Below are 27742 nucleotides of genomic sequence, written 5' to 3'. Positions count from 1 at the left end.
CATAAATTGCACTGATTTGAGATGTGCACACTCAAGGGATCTGCTTCATAAGTATATTTCCCGAGGGCCAGATTCTTCTACTGCCGGATTCAGCTAACTTCTGTTGAAGTTACTTGAATCTTGCCCCTTGGATTCAGTTGAGCCATTTATGCAGTCCTGTATTGCACATGTGGCCTTGGCTGCAGCAGGGTAAAGTGGGGATTGACTGTATAAAATTATCCTACATTTTACTGAGTATTGCTTGATTCTTGTTAGCTGATGAACAGATTAGGCACAGCAAGGAGTGGAGCGGATCTTTGCCAGCAGAGTGCAGCATTACTGGCCCAGGAGAAGAGGGGAGACCAAGCCATTACTATAGAAGGTATGACCCTTTGCCAGCTCTGTAAGTATAACATTGAATTACCCTAAAGTCATCTTCTTGAGGATTGAATATATTTGCCATCTTATCATACAGTCTTATTCATGTTGATTGTCAGCGTACATGTGTCTGTATGTCCATCTATGCGTGTATGCGTATACTGCAGATCATGTATACCCATCACGCACTTAGTTGATTTCCAAACCGATGAAATCAATGAATTATCTTATCATATAATGTTTATGGAATACATTAAATGGCAAAGGAGGAGCAAGCCAGGGGTTTATTTTGCTGCCACTAATTCTGGTGATTTTTTGATTCTTTCCATTTGAACTAGCAATAGTGGTGTTTCAGTCTAGAGGCAGAATGTGATATGAGCTACTCCGAGGAAAGACAGGGCTCAATAACTAAAGCTCAGCAGAAATACGGTGGCCTCCTAAAATGACACATGAGAATATGTGGAATTGTCAAAGAAATACATCTGATGGATCAGCTGGGTTTCCAAGCACATGTGTGAATAGGTGTTAATTTACCTGTTAGCAAGTGATACATTGATATTAAACATCACATGTTCATGGAATCCATTCCTTTTTTAGGAGTGTTTTTGGTTTGTTTATTTAACTTAAGTTGGTAAGAACTCCAGTGGAGAGGTCTTTCTCTTCATTTCTTAAGAGGGCTGCTGTCCTAAGTTATCTTGTTCTTTGAATTATTTCTACTAGAAATATGTAAAGAATACAAACTACACCCTTCATAACTGCGCTTAGGCAGCACTGAATGTCAGAGGTTTGCAAACAGCTACGCAATTTATTTTCTCCTTCGAGTGATTGTGCATAGATACATTCCACTGTAGCTGTCTGTGCATCCAGTGCACTCAAGAGGGAGACTTTTGCCAGCAGTACCACTAGAGGGCACATGGCCCCCTGCTTCCCTTGTGCTCAGAGCTGAGGGCATAAAAGGGGCATGTCTGCTGCCTCCCTCTCAGTTCCTTCTGTGGCAAGAGTTGGGAGTTCCCTGTGGCTCTTAAGCTTCAGTTAGCCGATTTCTAGAAAGAGATTTCTCTAAATGTGTATGGTTCTACACTATACTATACGAAACTATACGAAACTAGATTAGTATAGTTTCGTTTATTAGATAGTTCTTTCATTTGGGGGTTTAGTATGGAGAAATCCCCAGGATTCAAATAATGTGCCATATGCAGGCATAAAAGCTGGAACTAGGGGTGCTGGGGGTCCTGCCGCACCCCCTGGCGGCTTGAAGTGGTTTACAGTTTACAAGGTTTACAGTTTGGTTCAATGGCTCTCAGCACCCCCACTATAAAAATTGTTCCAGCCCCCCTGTATGCAGGGCCGTAGTCCTTGTTACAGATAAGCACTAGAGAAGAGAGAGAGAGAAGCATGGGAGGAAGGCAAGAAACTCGCCACTTGGGGTCATTCTCCTGGATCCTACCGTCTCTTGAGGACGACACACTGCTCGTGGCCAGAGAAATGAGCAGCCCCTGAAAATGGGGACCTTGTCTCTCTCGTAGCCACAGCTGGTTAGGAACCTTTTCTTACAAACCCAGCCCCAGCTAATGGGGCGTCCCTGTCTGGAATACTGAGTAATAGACCAGCCTGAACAACAAGTGCAGGAAGTTCTACCTCAGTGCAGGCCACAGCCTGGGCTCTGTCATGGATGCCTTCCTTCTTCCCTGGTCGAGCCATCTGCTGTATGCATTGCCTCCAGTCCTTCTCATTTTGAGGGTGATCAGGAAACTAAAAAGAGACAAGACAACCATAATCTTTGTAGTGCCGGCCTGGCCAAGATAGTACTGGTTCATGTACCTACACCGACTCTCCATTCAGTCACTCATAACTTTACCCCTTGTTGACAATCTTCTGTCTCAAAACCAATGTCTCTGCATCCCAACTGGCAATCTCTCCGCCTCACCGCATGGATGATCTCTGGTTGAGTAATCAGGAGAGATTATGCTCCCGAGATGTCCAAGCGATCTTGGTAAGCCGCGGATTGGATTCCACCTGAGTGACCTATGCAGTGAAATGGAAAAGGTTTTTGATCTGGGCGGAGTCTCACAGTGGTTAGACACATACTGGACTACCTACTGCATCTAAAATGTTCTGACCTCTCAGTTCATTGAGACCATCTGGCATCTGTCTCTGTAGTACACCTTGTAGCGGATGGCTTTTCTATCTTTTTGCATCTCTTGACTTCCAGTTCTCTAACGGGTGTTGTTAATGTGAACCTTCTCATGTCCGATCTGGTACCTTTGTGGGATCTGAATCTAGTTCTGATCCATTTAATGGGTCCCCCCTTTGAACCTCTGGCAACACCATCCCTGTCACTATTATCAGTGAAAACAGCATTCTTGTTAGCAATTACCTCTTACTAGGAGAGTCTCAGTGCTTCTTGCACTCTTAGCTGACCCTCCTCTCACAGTTTTCCACAAAGCTAAAGTTTCCCTTAGGCTGCACCCTACGTTTATGCCAAAGGTGGTATCAACCTTCTACTTTAATCAGATTATTCATTTCCCACTATTCTTCCCGAAACCTCATTCTTTCAAGGCTGAAGAAAAGCTTCACGCCTTAGATGTTTGTAGGGTTTGGGCATTTTACGTAGACCATACAAATCTTTCAGATGCTGCCCCAGAATCTTTGTAGCCTATGGTGAAAGAATCAAAGGAGATCAGTTGCAGCTCAGTGTATCTCACATTGGATTTCTGACTGCATCAAGCTTTGCTTTGATCTTGCTAAGGTCTTCCTTCCATGAAGGATAACTACGCTCCACTGGGGCTCATTCCATTTCATCAGCTTTTTTAAGCAACATTCCTATATGGGACGTGCAAAGCAGCAACGTGATCATGGGTACATACTTCCCCAGACACCATGCTATTACACAGGCTTCCTGAGAGGACGCCAGCGTCGGCAACTTGGCGTTGCAGTCCCACCATCTGTAGGAAAACTGCTGGTGAGTCACCTCCCGGGCAATGTATACATGCACAATCACTTGGGAAGAAAAAATGGTTCCTCACCTGTACAATAACTGTTGTTCTTCAAGATGTGTTGTGCACATATACATTCCATGACCTTTCCCGCTGCTTCAGGAGTTAGATACATGGCAGTGCAAAGTAATGGAGAGGGAGGTGATAGCTGTACGCCTTCTGTGCTCTCTGCTCTGATCACACGAGAGTAGGGCCACATGCATTGCTTAGTGGTACTGCTGGCAAAAGTCTCTGGCTTGAGTGCATTGGGCTCACATACAGTTGTATTGGAATGTATATGTGCCCAACACATCTCGAAGAACAAGAGTCACTGTACAGGTAAGTGAGCACTTTTTCACATCACTAGCATTTGAATAGTGACAGCACTCAGGATTTCAATGCGGGTCATGACTGGGAGAAAGTGTACTCTCGACAATTACTTTTGCCTTGAAGCTAGTGTTAATGTTGGGAGTCAGAAACCATAGGCTACCCAGATTAGTGTCCAGGCCTATAATTTATTTAGCCTGTTTGGAATCATTATATGTTTCTAATGACCTAGAAAAGTTGGAATTTATTCATTATTTCCCCTAAACTTCTGAATCCTTATAGAAACCCAGGTAATCTCATACATAGTCACATAATTATTTTCCTCTGCTTTATGCTCACTTCCTTTGTGGCCTTGTATTATGGTGATCAAATCATTGAGGACTGCAGGGGAGAACTTTATTGGGATTATCAATACCATAATTTAATCAGCTGGAGGGGTGCTGTTTCCTTAAAATGCTCTACTCAGGGAGCGAATGTGTTGAACCCAGAATGCTGATAAAAATGTACAAAACACCACCAGAGTGTCATATCTTGGTGCATTTACCTTGTAGGAGGCTAAACTGCAATTTATTAACATTTAAAGCAAATTAGAGGAAAATGTTATAATAAAAAGTAAGAATTGCAAAACTGCATTAAAAGTGTTGTTTAGGTTATAGCATTGTAAGCATTTAAATTCACCTTGGAATTACTCATGTTTTTATATCATACATTTGTATAGTTCCTATAAAAGTAATTGTTTTGTGGCGTTGATTGAAGAAATCTAACACGGCAATTGCCTGGGAGCACCAGAAGTACTGTGAAATAAAACAATTAGTTGTTTAAACTGGAGAGATACTGGTTGTGACTAGTGGTTATTGGGTTCAAACCGGCATTGTCGAAGGAAATAAGGCCCCAATCCAACTCCAGTTAGTCAGTGAAAGATGGGCCGGGGCCTTCCAGAGCAAAATGTTAAAATGAGCCAAAGTCATCCCTGTCATATCTTCATTGCATTCGATGGAGTTGCACCAAAGATGAATTTGGCCTAATACGTGTAAGTGAGGAAAGAACTATTGGTTGTATAACATCCAATAATCTATCTGGATATATCTGCTGGGAAGCCAGGCTCCCCTGGCAAAGAACAGAAGGACAGACAGACTTGACGAGAGCCATCTCTTTCAATCCTTATGATTCTACGTATTGGTGGCAATGTTATTGTTTGTGACTTCAGCAGGAAGATAAGCTATCACAGTGTGATATTATTACACTGGAGAACAGGCATCGGGCCTGGCCCACTCCCACGCACCAGCACTGTTTCTAAGAGTTTTACCTATTTAATAGTTGTTTGCAGCTGGCTGTATGGTGTGATGGTTGCCAGTTCTTCCTGTGACTCTCACAGAGATTTTTGTTGCCATTGTTTTTTCCCCTTGCCTTTCTGTACTGTTACCTCTGTTTATTTCACTCTTAGTATTAAATGAGTAAATCCTGTTCTGCACAATTAGCAGTCCACGCACCAAGCCTGCAATGTGTAAGGTTAAATTCTGCCCTCAGTTAGCACCTGGCCACTGCATTGAAGTCAACTGAGAACTGATTTAAAAACAGAAATCCAAATTCAGGAAGAATTTTAGGACTTTCACACAATTATTTGTAGGGTTAAAATGAGAGAGAGAGAGAGAGAGAGAGATAACCTTTCTATTTGAGTTCAAGTTGAATATCTGCTTTGCAACCAAACTCCTTGCTGCTTAATTTAGATGTCGCAAATCTTTAAAGACATGCTGATTCACCATGGCTCTAGCTTTCATGTTTAACATCATAATACAGCAAATTATTCAACCCAGGTTCACTAACTTGCAATCACCTCACTTTTAAAAACAAAACTGCGACATTTCTGAAAGTTATTGAATTCCCATCATCTCTGACTGGCATGGTACAGACTAGGAGATGACAAATGGAAAACTTTTTATTAGCAGGAATAATCATAAGCACAAGTGGAAATAAGCAAGATTTTGCAGAAGAGTGAACACTGGGATGGAGCGTGTTTATAGCAGGGAAATGGGAATCTGGATTCCTGGGTTCCATTCTTACCTCTGCCACTGGCTCCATGTAAGACCTTTGGCAAGTTACTTAATCACTCTGTGCCTCAGTTTGCCTGGTAATACCTGTCTCACAGAATAATGTTAAGTGTTCTGAGATTCTCAAAGGCAAGATAGCTGTAGAAGTACAAAGTATTTTTAGTTCTGTTTTTCCCACTGTCCTGCCAAAGAGCTAGAGAATGTGGGTTTGCTCCCTAGACTTTTTAATAGTTCCATTTTTAGGGTGAAGGTCATGATATTATTATTTTTTTAATTGTTCTCTTATTATTAATTTACTATTATTATTGATGTTTATTTTTAGTTTCGGGCTGGTAATGTGTTGGGGGGAGGGATAGCTCAGTGGTTTGAGCATTGGCCTGCTAAACCCAGGGTTGAGAGCTCAATCCTTGAGGGGGCCACTTAGGGATTTGGGGCAAAATCAGTACTTGGTCCTGCTAGTGAAGGCAGGGGGCTGGACTTGATGACCTTTTGGGGTCCCTTCCAGTTCTATGAGATAGGTATATCTCCATATATTATTTATTGTACCATACACAAGAACATCTCAGTCATAGCAAACACACAGTATTGTTTCCAAGTAAAGGCTTCTAAAGCTATAACTTTGCTTTTCCAACCCCAGTTTTTCTTTAGAGAAAAAGTAGAATATTTGTATTTCATACAAAGCAGTTTAGAAAATTCTCTTCTGTTCGTGAATTGTCTGCAGTGTAATGAGATTCAACAGTTGATGGTAGATTTGTAAAAAAACAAAAATACAACCAATAACATTGTGTATTAATTGGTAAAATTAGCACCAAGGATCAGGAAAATTCAGTAATCATCTTCCTTGATATACATGCTCAGTGCATCCTGCGCAATGGAATATTATGGTTTTCAGAGGGGGACAAGGTTGAATTTACAGATTGCAATAAAAATCACGTTGGAAATCATCTTTCATGCATCTCAAAGTTATGAGGGTTCTATTTGCCTTCAAACGCATTCTTATAATCCTTTCATAATGTGTGAGCTGTTGGTTTAACATATTAACAAAAACGTAGAATCGTTGGCTGAACCTAATGCTTAGAGCTGTTAATCTGCTTATCAGGATCTCCTGCTTTGCAAAGCTGTTTTTCTAAAATGCTACAAAAAAGTTGAAATGATAAATCCTACAAATAGTACTGATGCAGGAATGTTCCCGAATTCCCTCATCCTACTTTCATGTGGTTCTATCTTTCATACGGGATTGCTTCAAATCTATCATACCTCGGGGAGTCTATATAAACTGCCATGCACTAAATTAAAGTTTTAATTTAAATATTTAGGGCCCTTATACCCCATTTAATTTATGATTGGCGCTCTTGTGCCCAGTCCTGCAGAACTTTTGTATGCAGAATCTCCATTGACACCAGTTGGGAGTTCTGCATGCAGAACGACCAGGACTGTTGTCAGTTGGAAGGAGTGCAAGATCAAACATTGATCATGGGAATTGTGTGCAAGGACAGAGGACAGTGCATTTAGGTTTGGCAGTGTATTTGTTTAGGTTTAAGAAGGTGCAGTTCAATAAAATACCAGTTACTAATGACACATATTTATTGATATTTCCTAACTGAACATTTGATACAGTTCTTTTCTGTTAGACAATTTTGGATACTCATTAAATACATTTTTAACAATCAACTAGTATTCAACATACAGTAACTGTTAAAAGAACCTCATAAAATATATTTATTTAGAATCATAGAGTATCAGGGTTGGAAGGGACCTCAGGTGGTCATCTAGTCCAACCCCCCCTGCTTTACATCGTATATCTATTGCACACTAATTAATCTTCATAAATATATTGGACCTGATTCTCATTTGCTTACTTTGGTTTAAACCAGGAGTAACCCATCTGGAGGAGTATTTCTATTAGTTTGTTATATCCAAATTGTTTATCTATTTGGGAATCTTGACTTAAAGGGTTCATGAGTCTATGAACATTTCTAACCTGGATGCAAACGCAAAATACTGTTTACGGGCCCAGTCCAACTTCCATGTAAAGCAAATTTTGAATAGTTTCAAAAGTTTTCCAAGTTACTAACGAAATATATATCTAGGCTTAAAATTTTATTTAATTTTGAAGACAAAACATTTGAAAATAATTTCTTCCTATGTTTAATAGCTATAGACTAAATTCTAGATTCTAGTCCAAAACTGGTCTCATTTAAACCAGTGTAAATATAGTGTAACTCCATTGACATTAATGAAAAAAATCTAGGTTTACATAGCGTCACTGAAAGCAGAATCTGACCGTCTGTGTTTGCCTAACAGAAACTGGAAGACAGCACGGAACAGCCACCTGCTCTTTTTTTTTTTAGGCATTTGTGAAACTAGCACTCCAGCAGAGAAAACATGGAATATTGACATCAACTTCTGTACAAAACTCTCATTTACCTCAATGGGATTTCCATACTTAGCTCAATGGCAGGATAGGGCCCTTGTAAATTAAGTGAAGGTGAAATTAAATTTCAGATATCTTGTCTTATAATTTAAATATATTTTGAATTTTTTAGTCTATAGACATGTTGGTGACCATTTAAAGAATCAGGATTTGCTAAAAGATGTATCAGAGATTAGATTTTTTCCCCCCTGTATTTTGAACAGGAACTATCTGTGATATCTCAGATATTGCTGTGTAGTAACTCTTGGTAACTTTTGTACAGCAGCCACTGTTACTGTACAGATAATGACTTGGGACAATAAAAGGCTTTCTTTCAAAAACAACAACGAAAATTTTGCAGTTCACTTTTAAAGTGGTTTTTTTTAATTATACAAACTAAATAATAATAATAATAATAATGGAGCTTATTTGCTTTATTAAGCTGGTTGCTGGAAATATAATTCAAAGAAAAACTTAGCCTTTTAGAAGCTCACTAACTTGTCACTGAACAAAGACTGGGGCTTGGAGTCTTGTTTTGCAAAATCCCACTTATAGTCAGCAGTTCTGAGTGCATTAAATACAGTCTAGTTCATATGGTGTCATGATGCTGTACCAACAGATTGGTAGAGAAAATGATGAAAATCTCTATTAGCTTTTGAAATGTTACACCTCTTTGCCTTTCCTTTTTTATTAAATCTCTAACTTAAAAAAATCTTCGATTACTCTATCCTATCTGAAATCTTTATGTTGCACCTCTAAAGCAGTATTTTATATTATGGGGGCATAGATAGAGAGCTATACAGAGTTAATATGCATACTGTAGGCATATAGATGGACTCTCATTTTGGGGAGCTTTTTTGTGCTAGTTTTCTATAATGATTTTTTTTTTTATAAGCTTGGATCTTGAATCCAGTTTGCAGAAGCCTGAAAACTGACTGATTATTTAGTCCGGGAAACTCCGGAAACAATACACAGATGTTTTCCAGAAACATGACAATCATAGGTTAAAGGATTCCAGCTCTGCTGAATATTCCCTAGAGAGAGATATTTTGATCTCTCACATGGTAGCTTGCAGAAGTTTTGATTTTCCAAAGACAAATTCCAGGATATCAAGGTGGAAAAAACAGTTCCTTTTGTTTTATAACATTGTCTCCATAAGAATCCACATCAGCTCAAAACCATTCCTTGCATAGGCAACATTGGGAATCCCCAGTACTGATCAGAGACGCTAAGGATAACACTGCAGATAACCACTGAAAGCATGGATGGGATGATACATGTGTTTTTTCACTCAAGTTTCTCTTGATTAACTTAACAAAGTTAATTTAATCATTTCAGCTTTTGCCTTTCTTTAACCCCATGCTGTTCATACTGTTTTCTTTGTAGTCACTGAACAAGAGACTAAAGTGCCCAAGAAAACCATCATCATGTAAGTGCTTTTTTTTTTTTTTAACAGTCATGTTTTGACTTGCTGCCTATGCATGATCCAATAACAAGCCTGTGTTTATTGGCCGTGCAAGTGTGTTCATTCCCATCCCATCCGATTTCTTGGTATTTTGTGTTATAAAATGTAACAACCTGAAAAATGTTTCCATCCCTCTCAAAAAGCAGGAACACTAGCGTTTAGACTCAGTCTGGGCTGAATTCTTCCTTCAGATATATGAGCACAGATCCCACTGATGTCAATGGAAATTGCACATGAGTTTGAGACGGTAGAATCTGGCTCAATAACATGAGACATTACATTGTTAGAAGCAAGTTCATGGCTTGGCCATGAAAGCAGATACTAATAATTGAATTCTTTGTACCCTTGTTAAATTATGATGAGCGTGTATGAAACAACAACTGAAATATACATATAAACAAAAGCTGAATGCCATCTTTTACTTGTTTTATTATTCTTGTCTATTCTTATAATCGTCTATTCATTTATATAGCACATTGAGTACCAATGGCTCCATGTAGGTGTGTAAGACAACAGGTCCAGGCACCTAAGAGTTTTCAAACTAAATAGCCACTAGGCAGACAAGGGTAAAGTGGGAAGAGCTGCTGCCTTTTGCTGTTTTCCTTTGACCTCAGTGGCAGCTAGATTGTCCTTTTTGGGCAGTGGTGAAAAAGTTTTACTTCTGCAAAGAGCAGAACCCCTAGCATTACTGTCCGTACCAAATTGTCATGTGCCGTATGTAAAATACCAGTGGGTTAGCTAGAGATTATCCAAGACACAGTTTTAGATAACACATTCAGAAGTAGCCCACAAAAATGAGTCCTTGATGCTCTTCCAGGGATTACCCGGGGTCAGGCCATGCAACAGTTTAAAGCTTTTACCTTTGTGAGCCTCTGCTGCAATAAATCAGCAGACCGAAGGACAAAGCATTTTGTTTTGGATTTCTTCTCGGTCATCTGGTGATGTCAGCAATCTTGTTCTAGTTCTCTCCTTTTTAAATTGTCTTCTAATTCTCTCCAGCAGTAATACACTTCGTTAAATATTATTCAACAAACACAAAATGCCATTCAGTAAACTGATTACTAAGGTCCTGATAAGTAAATTCTACAGAGAATACTGAGTTAAACCTCTGAGGGCTTGACCCAACGCTTAATGAAGTCTTCAATGGGAGATGAGTTATGCCCTAAGTATGTATCTATGAGGATGGCAATGTTCAAACTTTACCAACACGGAGCAAGTTAATGCATACATTTGGGACGGCAGGCCCATCTTGCTATAGACTGAGGCGTGGAACTGCCATGTGGAGCTGGGGAATGAGGCTGAAAATATGAATTCATACTCATTCCTTCCTGGGTCCAGTCCTCTTTATTTATCTTTCAGTTGCTTCCCTTTCGGCCTCTGGCTCTGCGCTTGATGCTAGAGGCTGTATCTCAATGAAAAACAAACTTGGCTTTGCCTCTCCTGTTTCCCCTGGACCAGCCACCTCTAAATTTGGGGCTGAGACTCTTTAAACCCAGGCTGTTGTGCTATTTGAAATGTACATTTTTACATGTGGCTTTCCTTGTGGCTTTTTCAATGTTACGGCTACAGGAAAAAGTCAGGGGAAAAGGACTGCTTTGTTGGACAAGTCTGGGGAAGCTGATATTTATCCCAATCTGTACTGCAGCATGTTTAAGGTCAAATTCTGCCCTGGGATAGGTACATCCCATTGACATCAGTGTGTATGTATCCAAGTGCATATAATATAGACCTCAATGTGCAGGAGTCCCTGTTGTTCTGGGCACCACACCATACCTACAGCAAAGCCAGTAGAATTATTCTGAGAAATAGTGAACATGCATTATGGGCCTGATCCTGTACTACTTAGGTAAAACTCACACTGAGGGTAGGATCAGGTTCCGTGCAGTATGCTAGCCCATCATCATTTTTACTGTAAAAATAAAGAGAAAAATAAATGCACACACACACACACACACACTCTTATGGCAAGAGGGAATACTAATGTCTTGGCATGAATAGCTTCTTCAGGAAATATTTCAGCTGTCTTTCCTTTCCTTGGCTTCCCCCATGTGCTTAATGATCTTCTAACACTGCTTTTGTGTGTGTGAAAATGCAGGTCTGTGATCCATGCTGTTGATTGATAGGTAAACAAACCCTTTCTTTGTGACCATTCATTTTAAGCTACAAAAAGAGAGAATATGTTTATAAATAAGAGGTGAATTCCTGACCCTGTTGAAGTCAATGGGATTTTTGTCATTGACTTCACTGGCTCCAGGATTTCACCCAAGGAGACTGGATCGGGGGAATGGGTTGAACTCTTTGAGTGTCTTTGGGATCTTTGGATGATACTGCTATATGACTGCAAAGTAACACTGTTACTGTTCTAAGAAAATCATTGATACTAGTCAGTGAAGCAGCATGCAATATAGCAGGCATCTAAAAGAGAGCTCCTTAGCTGGACATACTCAACATGCTTCTTTGCACTCCAAGTGTGAATGGATTTGGAAACCATTTGGATGGGACAATGCAGAGCTCTCTTGACAGAAAACCTGATTCTGAAAGTGAGTTGAGTATGTGTGTGTCCCTCTGAAACTTAAATGCTCACAAAATTGGGTGCTCACAAAACTAACCCCACCTTGGTGGCTTTGTCCACAATGAGTGTATGCTGAGGGAGTGGTGGATCCCAGAACGGTTTTTGGCTTCACGCAAACTCCATTTCAACCATTTTTGTCATCAGAGAGGAAACGATAACAACTGTGGTGAAGACCCCAAGGCAAAAGCGAAAGATGTCTCCTGCCCGTCCTCCTTCAGGTTACTCTCTCTCCCGCTCTCCAAGATCAGAGCTGCTGACCCCAGAGCCAGTTTATGTGACAAAGGTCAGGCAACCTATACATAGGCATGAGCCGGAAGCCACGCGGAAGACTGTCATCCCTACGCTCTTTGTGACAGAGCCAGAGGACAGACAAGGAGCGGCAGCTAGAGCTTTTGTCGTAGAAACCAAGGTGGAAGAACAAAAACCCAAATGGGTCGAAGTGGAGGAAATAATTGAATTCAAGGTGAAAAAATCACCCAAACCTACGAAGAAAAGAGGAGCTTCCCCAGCAAAGCCAGAAAAAGATGACTCAGGAGTATTGACATTCACTATGCCTGGCCCAAGACCTAGGCGTTCCTCTGAAGATGACCCAAACACAAACAATTCCAACAATAAATTAGTGGAGCAGGACAAGTCTTCCCTGCCTAGAGACAGTCTTTCAGATGTCGACATCCCGACCCTTGCATATGGAGCAGACCAGGAAGGCGCTCCAGTCAACAGTGAAGAAGACATAAGTTCTCAGTGTGAGTCTGAACAGTTAGGAAGTAGTTCATTCATTGACTATGGGACTGACGGAAAGAGCTGCATGCAGGAAGCAAGCAATGATGATGTTTCAGAAGCTACTTCCCCACTGCTTGCCTGTGTGGGTGAACCCTTTGTCTTTAGCTTGGAGACAGCTGATGCAGGCGAGCCTGACCTTCCACCTTCATCAATGAGCCGAGGGGTTAAGGAAGAAGCTGATGAGTTAGATAAGTCTTGGACTGCTGAAGGGGGCGTACCTGATACAGTACAAGATGAGGATCTTCCAGAGGAAGATAATGTTATAATTGATGAGCCAGAGGAGCTGGAGACAGATGACATTGGCAACCGAGACCCCAAAATCCTGACCCACAATGGAAAAGTGCTAACTCTGGAAGACCTTGAAGATTACTTTCCTGTGGAAGGTGAGACCTATGGATGTGATGATCAGAACTACACAGAAGACAAACCCTGTGAGATCTCTGTGCTCCAGACAGAAATTAATGAACCGACGGTGGGGAAGCCGGTGTTGCTAAATCTCGGGAGACCTGTTGTTCCTAAACCAAGGCAAAGCTTTTTCAGCAAGTTCAAGGAGCACCGTCCTGAAGGAATGTTCATGTCCGCATCCAGAGTAACAGGAGTGCAGTCCGTGGGTCCGTCTAACATTTCTTTCCATGTGAGTGAGACATGCACTGCAGCAGCCGCATCTGGTGTGCATGCAGCAGCGGCAGCAGCCTCACCTGGACCTTCCTTCCAACTGAAACCGTCTTTCTGTACCGGAGTCCAGCTCTCAGCGGACAACGGACAGTCCAGCTTTAAAACTGAAGTTTCCACAAGAACCCTCAGCTATGGAACTATCGGCGAGCCTGTTACGTTGCACATCAGCACGGAAGACCCCTCCCAGAGCTGAGCAGATACAAGCAGCATTCTTAAAATCAAATAAAAAAAATACAAAAACATTCTAGGGCGGGTGAGATTGGTGGTGAGAATTATAGGGCAACACCTAAAAGAAAAATACCTGAAGGAAAACGTATAGACCGTGATATGTAGAGCTTTTCCAGTCTTAAAGGGAACACTTCTATCAGTTCAGTGTATAATTGATCCTGGTGAAAGCATATCATTCCATAGAGAAGTGGGGAGAGGCAGGTTCAATAGACTTAGGGTGACCTGCCTCTCCTACTTGTGACAAAAATATAAATAAGCACATTTTTCTTCGAGAGTTTAAAAATTACTTCAGCTCTCAGAATGCGAAGTCACTCAGTGGTGAGACATTTAAGGTATCTCAGCTTGGCAATGCCTTCCAGCAATCAAGAGAAGGGAGGGTAGTTTCATTTAAGCATATCTTCTGTCACTGTACTTGCCAGACAGCCAGCAAAATAGTTTGCACTGCTTTTCTTTTACTAAATGCTGACGGGACAAATTAGCTCTACCAAAAATGTCTTCAGATACCTTTTAGAATGTGCAATCGGTTTAAATTATTATTATATATTTTCCAGAGAGTGAAACCTATAGAAGGTAATACACTTATTAGGCAACACTACTGACTTATGACTTAAGAGATGGCTGAAACATTTTGGGTGAAATTCTGACCCTACCAAAGTCAATGGCAAAACTCCCATTGACTTCAACAGAGCCCAGTCTCACCCCTTGAGTACAACTGCGTTCCACCTTTATTAAAAAGGCCATCATTGTTAATCAACTACTTTTTGTTAATCTTTTAAGATGTATGCGTTTCTGTGGTTCTGCATTCTTTATTCAAGTGCAGTAACGCTATAAATCATTATGATAGAGGTTTGCATTATCTACACTTAAGAGTATTGATTAAAGGAATGGATAAGTTAATGCAATATCTATAATCCAGATTAAAAACATGTGTAGAACCATAAATAAATTATTTCATAAATGAACAATTACTGTGTGAGTAGAATGGTTAATTATGTCTCCTGTACATATTAATGGTTAAATTTCGCCATTAGTGATTAAAGTTTCCTAATCTGCTAATGAAAATTTACCTATGAACCATATCAAAATTGCAGGAGTACTAATACAATTAAAACCCTCTTCAAGAAACAACTGTTTAAAGAATACATCTGACAGAAATTTTGGGGGGTTGTGCTTCAAGTTTTTTATGGGATTTTAATGTACTAGGCCATTTGAATACACTGCCAGTGCAAGATGTACTATTATACTGTAGCCACTTTGGTTTAGCTATGTTGTAGAGGTCACCCTTTATCATAGACCGGTGTGTTTCTCTAGAGCTTTGACACCGAGATCTCAAATGCATGATGGTGGCTAATCCAGTAAGGGTATAATTCTGCAAGGTGCTGAGTGCCTCTGAGAGGTGTTGAGTACCCTCAGCTCTCACTAGCTTCAGTGAAAACTGATGTTGCCTAGCACTTTCAGAAAGTGCTCAGTCCCTTGATAAGACTGAGTTCTTAGAGCTAAGTTCTTGTCCCACTTGAAGTCAGTTAAAGTTTGCCATTGTTCTCAATGGATATGTCTACACTGCAATTAGAAAGCCACCTGTGCCAGCTGACTCAGGGTTCGGGCTAAGCAGCTGTTTAACTGCAGTGTAGACGTTCGGGCTTGCCCTTGCTCTGGGCCCCTCACAGACTTGTAGAACCTGGGCTCCAGCCAGAGCCTGAATATTGACACCACAGTTAAACAGCCCATTAGCCTGAGCCCCACAAACCTGAGTCAGCTGTCCCGGGCCAGCCACTAGTTTTTAAATGCAGTGTAGACATACCAGTAGGACCAGGAATTGGCCCTGCGTGTCTGACATTGTCTCTGTGACAGAAGATATGAGAAAAAGAAACAAAACCTTATGTAAGCTGAGTCGCATGGTAATGTTGCTAGAAAAAACAATAATTTTTATCTGGATGGTACAGACCAGGATGTTAGAAGAATGCTAAGAGACAATTTGCTTGCTAATCATCTTAAAGAGGATTAAGTGAGTTTTCTCTTAGAACATCACATGCCAATGTTTTCAGTCTTGATGTTACCTAACTAGATAATGTGAAACTTGATCCAGTGTTCTGCAGAGCACTGCCTAAGAAAAGGTACGTCTAACTTTAAAAAGGTGCCGTCACAAAAATTACGATCCTTGTTTAAAGAGCTGAACCTGGAACATGTGATGGCTAAAAGTAATTCAGTAATTTAATGTTCTTTTTCATTTCAGTATCTAAAGGGTATATTTTGTACACAAATGTGCACTAAATTTTTGAAGTTTGAAAATTTCTCAGTGACTATAGGTGGTGAAAGAAATAAAACCTCTTTTATGGTACTATCATTTTTTCAATAACACCTCGTTGGTTTATACGGTATATTTTATAATTAAGCTATACAATGGCTATATATTAGTTCTTCACTTATGAGAAATATTGCACTACTGTACATTGGAGAGTAACAGACATACAAGGGGAGGAAATATTTCTGAACTGAAAATATTTCTATTTTATTGGGCCATATTCTGATCTCAGTTACTCTGATGTAAATCCACAATAACTCCACTGAAGTCAAACTTACACAGATGCAACTGTGAAAAGAATTTAGCCCATAGCCATCTTTAAGCAGAAATAAAATAGATCTAGGTCTGTCAAGATATACAATGAAATGTGGAGTTATTAATTTTCTCTTGACCTGGTTTTTGCTTAGTAATCACTTTTTTAATTAAATAAAGTTGCATTTCAAATGGTTGTAGCAAAGAAATACTTATATTTCTGTTGATCAACCAAAAGTAACTAACATCTGTTTACATTTTCTTTGGAAATTTAAACAAAAAATATCAGTAAAAAAGGAATTAAAAATCCTATCACGGTACTCTATTTTTAAAAAATGAAAAAAAAAATGAAAAAGTCCTTTACGTTTATTTTCAAAGTATTTTCCTAGAGGTTAAAAAGTATGCTTGTAAGTGATTTAAAATTTGTAGATAACTAAGGATATGTGTGGGGGTTTATTTCTTGTAGATGAAGACATAACACTATTAAAATTAACACAAAGAATGTTTTACTGCAATTCCCACAGGCAAAAGGGTGTGAAAAAGGTGGAAACTTCAGTTTGTTTGAGAGACAAAAAACTAAAATAAATCTAAGTCAAGATATGTTATTAGATGCTCTAGTGCATATCAATAAATGTCTTGCATCAGCTATCATTGATATCACTTGCTTCTGTGTTTTTGTTTCTTCATGGTAACTGGTTCTCTCTTGAAGTTAATGAGAGTCCATGAATGTCAGTGGGAGTTAGTTGGGACCCCCAGCTGCACTCCTGTATTTCCAGGGGTGAAAGTAACTTAAAGGACTTACCCATATGCCGGAGTCCTGAGCGGGGGTGTGGCCTCAGCCGGAAGAGGCGGGGCCTTTCAATATTTAAAGGCTCTGGGGCTCCGGCTGTGGCTGGGAGCCCCAGGGCCTTTAAATCACCCCAGAGCTACCAGCTGCAGAGGCGGCTGGGAGCCCCTGGGTTCAGGGGCGAATTAAAGGGCCCGGGGTGCCGGCCACCACGGAGCTCTGGGCCCTTTAAGTCACTGCAGGAGCCCTGCCGCAGCTACCCCGGGGCGGCAGGGCTCCGGCGGTGATTTAAAGGGCCCGGGGCTCCGGCAGTGGGGCTCGGGCGGCACTTTAAAGGGCCCAGGGCTCCCCGCAGCAGCCGGAGCTCCAGGCCTTTTAAATCACCGCCGGGGAAGCCGGTCCAGTCTGGCACAGCGTACCGGCTCTTGCCGGTACGCCGGACCGGACCAGCTTACTTTCACCTCTGTGTATTTCAGGGCTACTGCACTTGAGTTGCAAAAGTGCTGAAGTATTGTGAGAGAGCCTGTTTTAGGGAGATTTCCACCCAGTTTTGTGAAGTGAAGAATTTTTGGGAACTTTGTGTCAGCATCTTGGGGGCTTCTCTGAGTTGAATTTGAACTTCAACATGTTTGAGCTACTGCCGTTCCTTATCAGGTTAAATGTACAGTGCACTGAAAGGGACACGTCAGGTTTAAGGTTTACAATAAATAGTTCAGGGTTTTACAAGCGGGAAATAGAGGGTGCACTAAAAGTTTGTCTTCACTGCATTGCTAGCTCTGGTTACGTGCACTAGAGTGAACTCTCTTGGTTAGCCTCGCTCAAGTGAGAGCAGTCACACTGCAGAACACTCCCGCTGCGCAGAGTGTTTGTATTAGCAACACAGAGTAGATGAGTTCCCACTGCATTACTAGTCAGCAGCTCTCATGATTCAAGCAATATCTTAGGCCAGCTAGCTTAAGTGTAAAGCACCATTTAACTGGAGCTAGACACTTTTGGGTGTTCATTGAAGTTGTTAGGGACAACACTCAAGTTATCCCTCGAGCTAACACGGCAGTGAGGTAAGAAGATTTAAGCTTGTGCTGCTGAAGAATTGGGTATATTTTGTCTACAGTGTCCATTGTTTATGTCTAATCATGTTTAATTATCCCTGTGAAATTAATCCTACTTAAATCAGAGTAAATTTTCTCCTAAAGGGACAGTGTTCACCACTAAGTATATTCCACTCATTTCATAACAGTTCACTTACAGGTGGATGCTGAAACCAACATTACACTAATTGGTGGGTAGTCTCAGACATGGTGCTTCCAGATCAGTATTAACGCACACAGGCGGGGCAGTATGGTATGCAATCGAGGGAAGCTTGACTGTCCTGTGGATAAACAGAGGGCTTCAGTCTGCAGGTCTAGCGCCTTTCATCATCATTATACTCACATGAAGAAAATTAAAAAGAAATTAAGAGGCGACACCGTCAAAGAGGGCTGACCCAAGGTGGGACCTGCATTTTTCCCCCCCTTAGGTTTGTGTGTAAAGTTCATCTTGCCCTAGTGATTTCCTGTAAGAGGGGAAGGGAGCAGAATCAGAACAAAAGCTACAGTGTTTCTTCTTCTGTGAATATGAAATAAAACACGTCCGCACTCCTGAGCAATACTAAAAACAACTGAATTCATGGGCTGGAGGAAATAAAACCATTTTTGAGGCTGGAACTCCCCGTGAATGAAGCATGGAGAACTTCACAGGAAAAGATAGACTGAAGAAAACGACGTTTTCCAGTGGGGATTCTGTATGGAGGTAGACACTTGGTACAGTCCATTAGCGGTAAAGAGCTATTGATACTGGTGATATGACGATCTTGCTTTTAACACAGTTAATTTTTTCTCCATTCCGCAGGAGTCATATTTATTGGTAAAAATATTTGCTGGTCCGATAAAACTAGTATTCGTATTTCCTACTTCATGCATGAGCACACTCTCTCTCTTTCTCTCACCCTGACCTGAAAGCAGTCCTTACACATTGACTCCAGTGGGCTTGTAGGATCGGCCCTTCCGTCATTTATAGATCATTCTGTGTAGCGTCTACATTGTGTAGTGACCAATCAGGATTGGTGCCTGGCATGCCTGTAAATTACTCTTTTTCACCGGCGCACCAGTTTCATAGGAATAGCATTTTTAAAAATTCTATTTTAAGGTGGGAAGTATATTTAGAATAACAAAGTTATGAGCAACTGAAAATGGATGGCTCTAATAAAGACGGTTAGGCAACCTTAACATGGAGTAAATAATCATTTGGTTTGCGTTGTTCATTTTACACTTGAGACATCCCAGTGTGCCTTACAAAATGGGGGTCAAATTGCAGACACAGTGTCTAGCCTTCTCCTGGGTTCATTGACCGACCTCTGGCAATCCCTGGGGGGCGGAAGAGCCTGTCCCTTTTTTTACATCTTGCAAACACTTGTACAGCTCGTCATACCCATAAAATCTCGTAGATTTAAACTGAGTTAGATACTGATTGTGCTGTGACTGTGAAGGGAAACTTCACTATGTACTTAGCTGTTGCTCAGAGACTGAGGCTTGGGCTTGAGAACCAATTTAAATAAGTGAGATAAATATTGGCTGGTTTTGGAGATTTATACCTTCTGCCTATGCCTGTGAGCTCCTTGAGGCAGGCACCATGTCTTCCTCCGTACTCTGCTGCCACTCAGCGAATAATCTAGTAGACCAGCCACCAGCAATAGAGGGACTTGGGTTCTACATTTCTACATTGCTCAGTGGTTTGAGCATTGGCCTACTAAACCCAGGGTTGTGAGTTCAATCCTTGAGGGGGCCACTTAGGAATATGGGGCAAAAATCTGTTGGATGATTTAATTGGGGATTGGTCCTGCTTTGAGCAGGGGGTTGGACTAGATGATCTCCTGAGGTCCCGTCCAACCCTGATATTCTATGATTTCATTCTGGAGGACTGCTCCACCACAGAGCCTCCCTTAAGTCCTATGCTGCCCCTCGGTACTGCCCAGCCACTGCAGTATGCTGCACAGGCATGTTGCTTTAGAAACAAATCTAATAAAAATAAATTCAAATAACTCTCAGATGTCCCTTAGTGCAAAGCCCACTTCTCCTCTCGGGCTTCCCTGAGGCAAATGGTAACATAAAATATGATATCACAAGCTAAGAAATAATCAAAATATTGTATTGGGGACAGTTCCACATGCTCCCCAACCATGTCCCTCTGAGTGTGATGGGGTAACAACATTGACACAAACCCTTACCTCTCTCCTTCCTCTCCTCTCTCAATGCACAAGTCATCCTGTAACTAACCCATTCACTTCTCCTTTCTCTCCATGCAAGAAACAAGTGGTATAGCTTTCATTTAAAATAATAACTTCAGTTTTGTTGCACAAAACACTGTGTTAGCACAGGAGGTCAAACCAGGGTTCCTTCTGTTGATCTGATGAACTTAACACCGTGTATTTTTCCTCTCACTCATCCTCCCTAGGTTGAGTCACCAGTTTGGTCACCTCCACCACTATCTATCACCTAAATTCCGTCGCATCTGGTGAGAAGATGTGAGTGTACATAGTGTGTTGAGCCATTTGCAACAGGATGAGCAGAGTCTCCTGGACATGCATTGTGAAGTCTAGCTAGACTCCGTCTTTCTGGAAATAAACATTTGCACATTAGCTCTCTACTGCAGAAGGGGGGGAAAAACTTGAATGCAAATGTTTGCTCTGAATTACATTGTGCGTCGATCGATACTGAACTTTTCTTTTTATTCTGAAGAGAGAAAAGCTATTCTTCTTGTCTGTAGGAGAGGTCTCACCACAGTCAGAGCTGGAGACTTCTGTCCGGGCCTCACTTGAACGTGCAGATAAGGAAATAAGGATGGCCCTGAAGAAACTCGTGGATTCCACATCACTGCATGTGACTCTTCCTCCAAGCATGAGAGGAAAGGCTGGTGGCTTTGGCGTTCTTGAGTCCACAGCTTCAGATACAGAAAATAGGCATCCTGTGATAGTTCATGAAGTCAGCACGCAAACCCAAAGTGCTGGAGGTCATGGTAGGTTTGGGTGGAGTTTGGGAAATGTCCCGTGGATGTTAGACACAAATGTTGCCCAGTCCAAAAAATGAAGCTCTTCTCAATTCTATATTTCTTGGTGTTCTAAACAGAGATGGGTCCAAGATACAAAATTCAGACACCACAAATTGTGGGGGTATCCAGACCAGGGCTCGTGATGTAAATGGGGGCATTTGCAAATTTGGATCTGAAGCTGAGTTTGGACTTTGAATGTCCCCAAAGTTCATGGATGGGGGATGGTTCCATGTCTGGGGTTTTAGCCTGGGGTCATCTTAAATTTTAGACCCTGAATATATTATTTGTTTATGTTTACTGAGTGTCATAAACAACATGGTGATTCAGGCCTTTCTACTTGACATGCCTTGGCTAAGTGCTACAGACTTTTTAGGCTAGAAGGGTATTAAGGATTTATTTGCATTCGATTTACATTGTAGCCCTAATAGAATTTTGAGCATTTTCTTCATGAGTAAAAATAATGCTCTGTATAACTAGAGTCAATTTATGTCTTGCAAAGAGAACAAAAGCTTTCATGTTTGTGTTACTGTATGTTATTTTTAAAAAATGGTAAATACATTTCACTTCTTAAATCTTGTAAAGAGCCTGGTGAATACTACAGCCCTTTCATTCTTCACCTTTACTAGCCGCCATAATAACTAGAGAACCGTTTTGTCTAACCCATTGTCATTTTGTGTCAAGTCATAATAATTGTTCTTAATCCAGTGTGGTCTTAAAGGGACACTGTCAAATAGCTTTCGGCCCCCAAATCTAGATTTTTGTTAAAAAAATATTTTGTTACACAACATAATGAGCGTGCAAAGATTTCATGGAATCAAACAAAATAAATTACATGAAAATGTTTGGGTGCTACTTATTCAGTCTTTCCTCTGCAGTGTTGGAAACCCAAAACAGTAGCATTCTGCCAGTGCAGGAGAACCAAAAAAAATGATTATAAGCAGAAAGTGAAACAAAATAGTTTAGGGTACATCTATACTTACTTCCTGGTCCGGATGTAAGCGATCGATCTTCTGGGATCGATTTATCGCGTCTTGTCTAGACGCGATAAATCGATCCCGGAAGTGCTTGCCATCGACGCCGGTACTCCAGCTCAGTGAGAGGAGTACGCGGCATCGACGGGGGAGCCTGCCTGCAGAGTCTGGACCTGCGGTAAGTTCGAACTAAGGTACTTCGAATTCAGCTATGTTATTAACGTAGCTGAATTTGCGTACCTTAGTTCGAAGTGGGGGGTTAGTGTGGACCAGGCCTTAGTTCCTTGACAGTAGCTCAGGGAAATGCAAAAAAGGAAACCAGCAGCATACAAAGGTGAAAAAGTAAATTAAGTATTTTTAACGTTCTTTCATTTTCAATGACTTAAGACATTATTAACGTGGGTATGTGCTTTTTAGAAATAGATGCTTATTATCTTGAAATGTGTCCCTTTGATCACCTGATTTTGAATAAGAACAAGAAGGCAAATATTTCAATAGCACTGGTAGTAAGAAAGCATTGAATGAAGCTCCTACTCATCGGTGAACTGTGGTCTTTTGTTGGATGCCATTATATAACAGTGCTCTCTAGTAAAGCTGCCCAATTAGCTTACTAGGAAGAGTCACTTCTCTTTCCAGTACAAGCCATCACTAATGGTCTCCCAGCCACCCTACCAAAGAATGACAATGCTTCTCTTCCTCTGCACTTTGCACACTTCCATTGCACAGGACATGGCATTCTTCACCCTTATAGGTAACCCTGATGGTACGTATCACAAGGTGATTAGTTCTTGCTGGAATAGACTATCAAGCCCATTTTGGAGGAAACACCTTGATTAAAGAACCCACCCATCTTTTCATTTCATCATATTTCTGGTAAAGAGAGTCTGGACCTGATTCTGCTCCCACTCATAGCAGTGTAAATGAGAACTTCCATTGAAGTCAATGGAGTTATAACAGTGTAAAAGGTGTGACATCAGAACTAGGCCCTCTTTACAGTAGTAGCACATATTAGAGCCTGATTTTTATCTCCTTTGCACTGGTTTGACATCAGTATAATCCTATTGATTTCATTGGAGCTACTTCTGATTTACACCAGTGTGAGTTGACAATCAGTCCAGTAATTGTTGGTGTACCCTAATAATGGAAGCATTGAAATTTATCAAGAGTCAAAATTTGTCATTTTCATTCAATCTGCAAGCTGGAGGACAAACTCAGCCGACTATTTCCCTTGAATGTGTGTAATTGATCAACTTGTTTGCTTCACACATGCTGGGGTTTTTTCATTTCTATTTAAATTTTCTTTGTACCTTTACTATTCCTGCCTGGTGTTTCCTCACAACAAAAATCCTGATGTTTTTGCCCAGTCAGCCATATTCTAACATCAATAATTTTAATTTCACTGAGAACACTTCGTTTCACCTAGTCCTCTGAAAAGGGCCAAATTCTCCTCTTAGTTACGGTGATTGAACCCCACTGAAGTCTGATGGGTTGTTCTGCTGGAACTCAGAGCAGAAATTGATCTCAAAGATGCGCCCTTGGTTTCAGCCATGCTGTCCTATGGAACTAGTCTAACAGGTCCTGTTTTCATTGTCAGGCAAAGAGCAAGACAGCACTGGGAAAATTCCGGATGAGAAACGGAGTGAAACAAAGTCAAGCCCAACCACTTCGCAAAAAGAGACGACTGCTGGAGCTGCAGGAGGTCAGGAACGCACTATTCCCATTACCAGGTAAGCGTAAACATCATGACGCTTAGAGCATTGAATGGAATTCTGAATGTGTCTTTGTCCTTGAAAAAGCTGCCCTACAATCCAGTTCTCTCTAATGTTGTAGCTAGTAGCTTGAACTGAGCTGAGTAGATTTAACATAAGAACGACCGTACTGGGTCAGATCAATGGTCCATCTAACCCAGTATCCTGTCTTCCGACAGTGGCCAGTGTCAGATACTTCACGCAATGAACAGAACAGGGCAATTATTGAGTGATCCATCCCCAGTCATCCAGTCTCAGTTTCTGGCAGTCCCAGGTTTAGGGACATCCAGAGCATAGAATTGCGTCCCTGACCATCTTTGCTAATAGCCATCGATGGACCTATCCTCCAGGAACTTATCTCATTCTTTTTTGAACCCAGTTATACTTTTGGCCTTCACAACATCGCCTGGCAACAAGTTCCACAGGTTGATTGTGTGTCGTGTGAAGTAGTTACTTGTTTGTTTTAAAACTGCCTATTGATTTCATCAGGTGAACCCTGGTTCATGTGTTATGTGAAGGAGTAAATTGCACTTCCTTATTCATTGTCTCCACATCATTCATGATTTTATAGACCTCTGTCACATCTCTCCCTCCCCCCATCTCTTTTCTAAACTGAACTGTCCCTGTCTTTTTAATCTCTCCTCGTATGGAAGTTGTTCCATACCTTTAATCATTTTTGTGGCCCTTCTCTGTACCTTTTCCAATTCTAATAGATCTTTTTCAAAATGGGGCGACCAGAGCTGCACACAGTATTCAAGGTGTGGCTGTCCCATGGATTTATCCAGAGGCATATCACAATGTTTTCTGTTTTATAATCTATCCCTTTTCTAACAGTTGCTAACATTCTGTTAGCTTTTTGACTCTGTGTTCTCTTTTTTGAGGGGTAACAGCTAATTTAGAACTCATTATTTTGTATATATAGTTGGGATTATGTTTTCCAATGTGCATTACTTTTCACTTACAAACATTGAATTTCACCAGCCATTTTGTTGTCCAGTCACCCAGTTTAGTGAGATCCCTTTGTAACTCTTCACAATCAGATTTGAACTTAACTATCTTGAGTAATTTGTATCATCTGCAAATTTTCCCACCTCGCTGTTCACCCCCCTTTCCATTTATTAATATGTTGAACAGTATGGGTCCCAGTACAGACCCCCGGGGTACACCACTATTTACTTCTCTCAATTCTGAAAACTGACCATCTATTCCTACCCTTTGTTTGCTGTCTTCTAACCAGTTCCATGATCCATGAGAGGACCTTCCCTCTTATATCATGACTGCTTACTTTGCTTATGAGCCTTTGGTGAAGGACCTTGTCAAAGGCTTTCTGAAAGTCCAAATACACTATGCCAACTGGATCACCCTTGTCCACATGTTTGTTGATTCCTAAGAATTCTAATAGATTGGTGAGGCTTGATTTCCTTTTACAAAAGCCATGTTGAATCTTCTCCAACATACAGTATTCATATATGTGTGATAATTTTGTTCTTTACTATAATTTCAACCAACTTGCCTAGTATTGAAGTTAGGTGTACCCTGCATGCTAGGATCACCTCTGGAGTCTTATTTTAAAATCAGCATTACATTACTATCCTGTAGTCATCTAGTTGGCTGGTTTAAGTATAGGTTACATACCACAGTTAGTAGTTCTGCAATTTCATATCTGAAGTCCTTCAGAACTCTTGGGTGAATACCATCTGGTCCTTGTGATTTATTACTGTTTAATATATCAATCTGTTCCAAAACCTCCTTTACTGACATCTCAATGTGGGACAGTTCCTCAGATTTATCACCTAAAAAGAATGGCTCAGATGTGGGAATCTCCCTCATATCCTTTGCAGTGAAGACTCATGCAAAAAATTCATTTAGCTTCTCTGCAACAGCCTTATCTTCCTCGAGTGCTCTTTTAGCACCTCAGTTATCCAGTGGCCCCAGTGATTGTTTGGCTGGCTTCGTGCTTCTGATCTAATTTTTAAAAATTGCTGTTCGTTTTTGTGTCTTTTGCTAGTTGTTCTTCAAATTCTTTTTTTGGCCTACCTAATTATGTTTTTATACTTGCAAGAGTTTATGCTCCTTTCTATTTTGCTCAGTAGGATTTGACTTCCAGTTATTAAAGAATGCCTTTTTGCCTCTAACCACCTCTTCTATTCTCTTGGTTAGACCCAGTGTCATTTTTTTGGTCCTCTGACTTTTTTTTTTTTTTTCATTTTGGGTATACATATACTTTGAGCCTCTATCGTGGTGTTTTAAAATAGTTTACATGCATCTTGCAGGCATTTCACTCTTGTGACTGTTTCTTTTAGTTTCTGTTTTACTAGCTTCCTCGTTTTTGTGTAGTTCCCCTTTTTGAAGTTAAATACTGCTGAGGTGGGTTTCTTTGGTATTTTTCTCCCTGAAAGGATGTTAAATTTAATTACATTATGGTTGATATTACTGAGCGATTCAGGTATATTCACCTCTTGGATCAGATCCTGTGCGCCACTTAGGACTGAATCAAGAATTGCCTCTCCCCTTGTGGGTTCCAGGACTAGCTGCTCCGCGAAGCAATCATTAATGGTGTCTAAAAATGTTATCTCTGCATCCTTCCTGAGGTAACCTGTATAGACAATATGGGGGTAATTGAAATCTCCCATTAGTACTGGGTTTTCTGTTTTTGTAGATTCTTTAATCTCCCTGAGCATTTCACAATCACTGTCATCATTCTGGTCAGGTGGTCAGTAGTATATTCCTATGGCCATGCTGTAATTATTCAAGCATGGAATTTCTATCTGTAGAGGTTCTGTGGTACAGTTTGATTCATTTAAGATTTTTACTCTATTTGACTCTGTTTTCTTTTATGTATAGGGCCACTTCCCCACCAGTGTGACCAACCCTACCATTCCTATATATTCTGCACCCTGGTATTATTGTGTCCCATTGATTATCACAGTTCCACCAAATTTATGTGATGCCTGTTATCAATATCTTCATTTAATATGTGGCATTCAAGTTCATCCATCTTAGTATCTAAACATCTAGCATTTGTCAATTATAAAATTTGTCAATATTTAATTATTTGCCTTCGTGCAATGTAATTGAATGGGACTCTTTTTGTTTGACTGTCTCTTCAGTTCCAACCTGTATTTTATTAACTTCCATCCTCTCCTCTTTAGTAGGCTATAGAGCAGGGGTCGGCAACCTTCGGTACGCAGTCCATCAGGGTAATCCGCTGGCAGGCCGCGAGACATTTTGTTTACATTGACTGTTCGCAGGCACGCCCCCCCCGCAGCTCCCAGTGGCCATGGTTCGCCATTCCCGGCCAACTGGAGCTGCGGGAAACAGCCTAAATTTGGCGTCCAGGTTCTGTCCTCCTACGTTTCCCTTCTTCATTGGTACCTACATGTACCACGACCACTGGCTCTGTCCCAGCACTGCACATAAGTCTATCCAAATGTCTTGAGAGGTCTCCAGTCTTCCCACCAAGCAGGCAATTTACCATGCCGTTCTCCTGGTCATCACCCAACTAGATAGTATAGATATTTCTAATAATCAAATCCCCCATTACTGTTACTGGGGTTTAGTATGATCTTTAAAGTGTTGTGCCTGTTTGTCATATGTCAACAAGACAGAGGAGAGTGGAGAGGTACACTACATGGGGAGTAATTAAGTCCCCAAATCAAAACTATCCTGGAATCAATTTTAAGTAAATATTGAACTCACTGGTAGTTAAACACCCAGAACAATGGCAAGATATAATCCTAAAAGGCTGTATTATCCCTT

General features: G+C 40.9%; 1 protein-coding gene across 1 annotated transcript in view; it reads left to right on the top strand.

Annotated features, from left to right (window-relative positions):
- Positions 1 to 27742, top strand: part of OBSCN (obscurin, cytoskeletal calmodulin and titin-interacting RhoGEF) — a 277319-nt gene that overhangs the window by 215636 nt on the left and 33941 nt on the right. Inside the window, exons 102-104 of the mRNA XM_065399153.1 lie at positions 256 to 361; positions 20983 to 21231; positions 23830 to 23962. Of these exons, the coding sequence (XP_065255225.1) occupies positions 256 to 361; positions 20983 to 21231; positions 23830 to 23962 (488 nt within the window). The remainder of the gene's footprint in view (positions 1 to 255; positions 362 to 20982; positions 21232 to 23829; positions 23963 to 27742) is intronic.

The sequence above is a fragment of the Emys orbicularis genome, chromosome 2 (genome assembly GCF_028017835.1).
Source record: "Emys orbicularis isolate rEmyOrb1 chromosome 2, rEmyOrb1.hap1, whole genome shotgun sequence".
Lineage (NCBI taxonomy): Eukaryota > Metazoa > Chordata > Testudines > Emydidae > Emys > Emys orbicularis.
The sequence above is the reverse complement of the archived record's forward strand: the minus strand, read 5'-3'. Positions and strand labels throughout refer to the sequence as shown.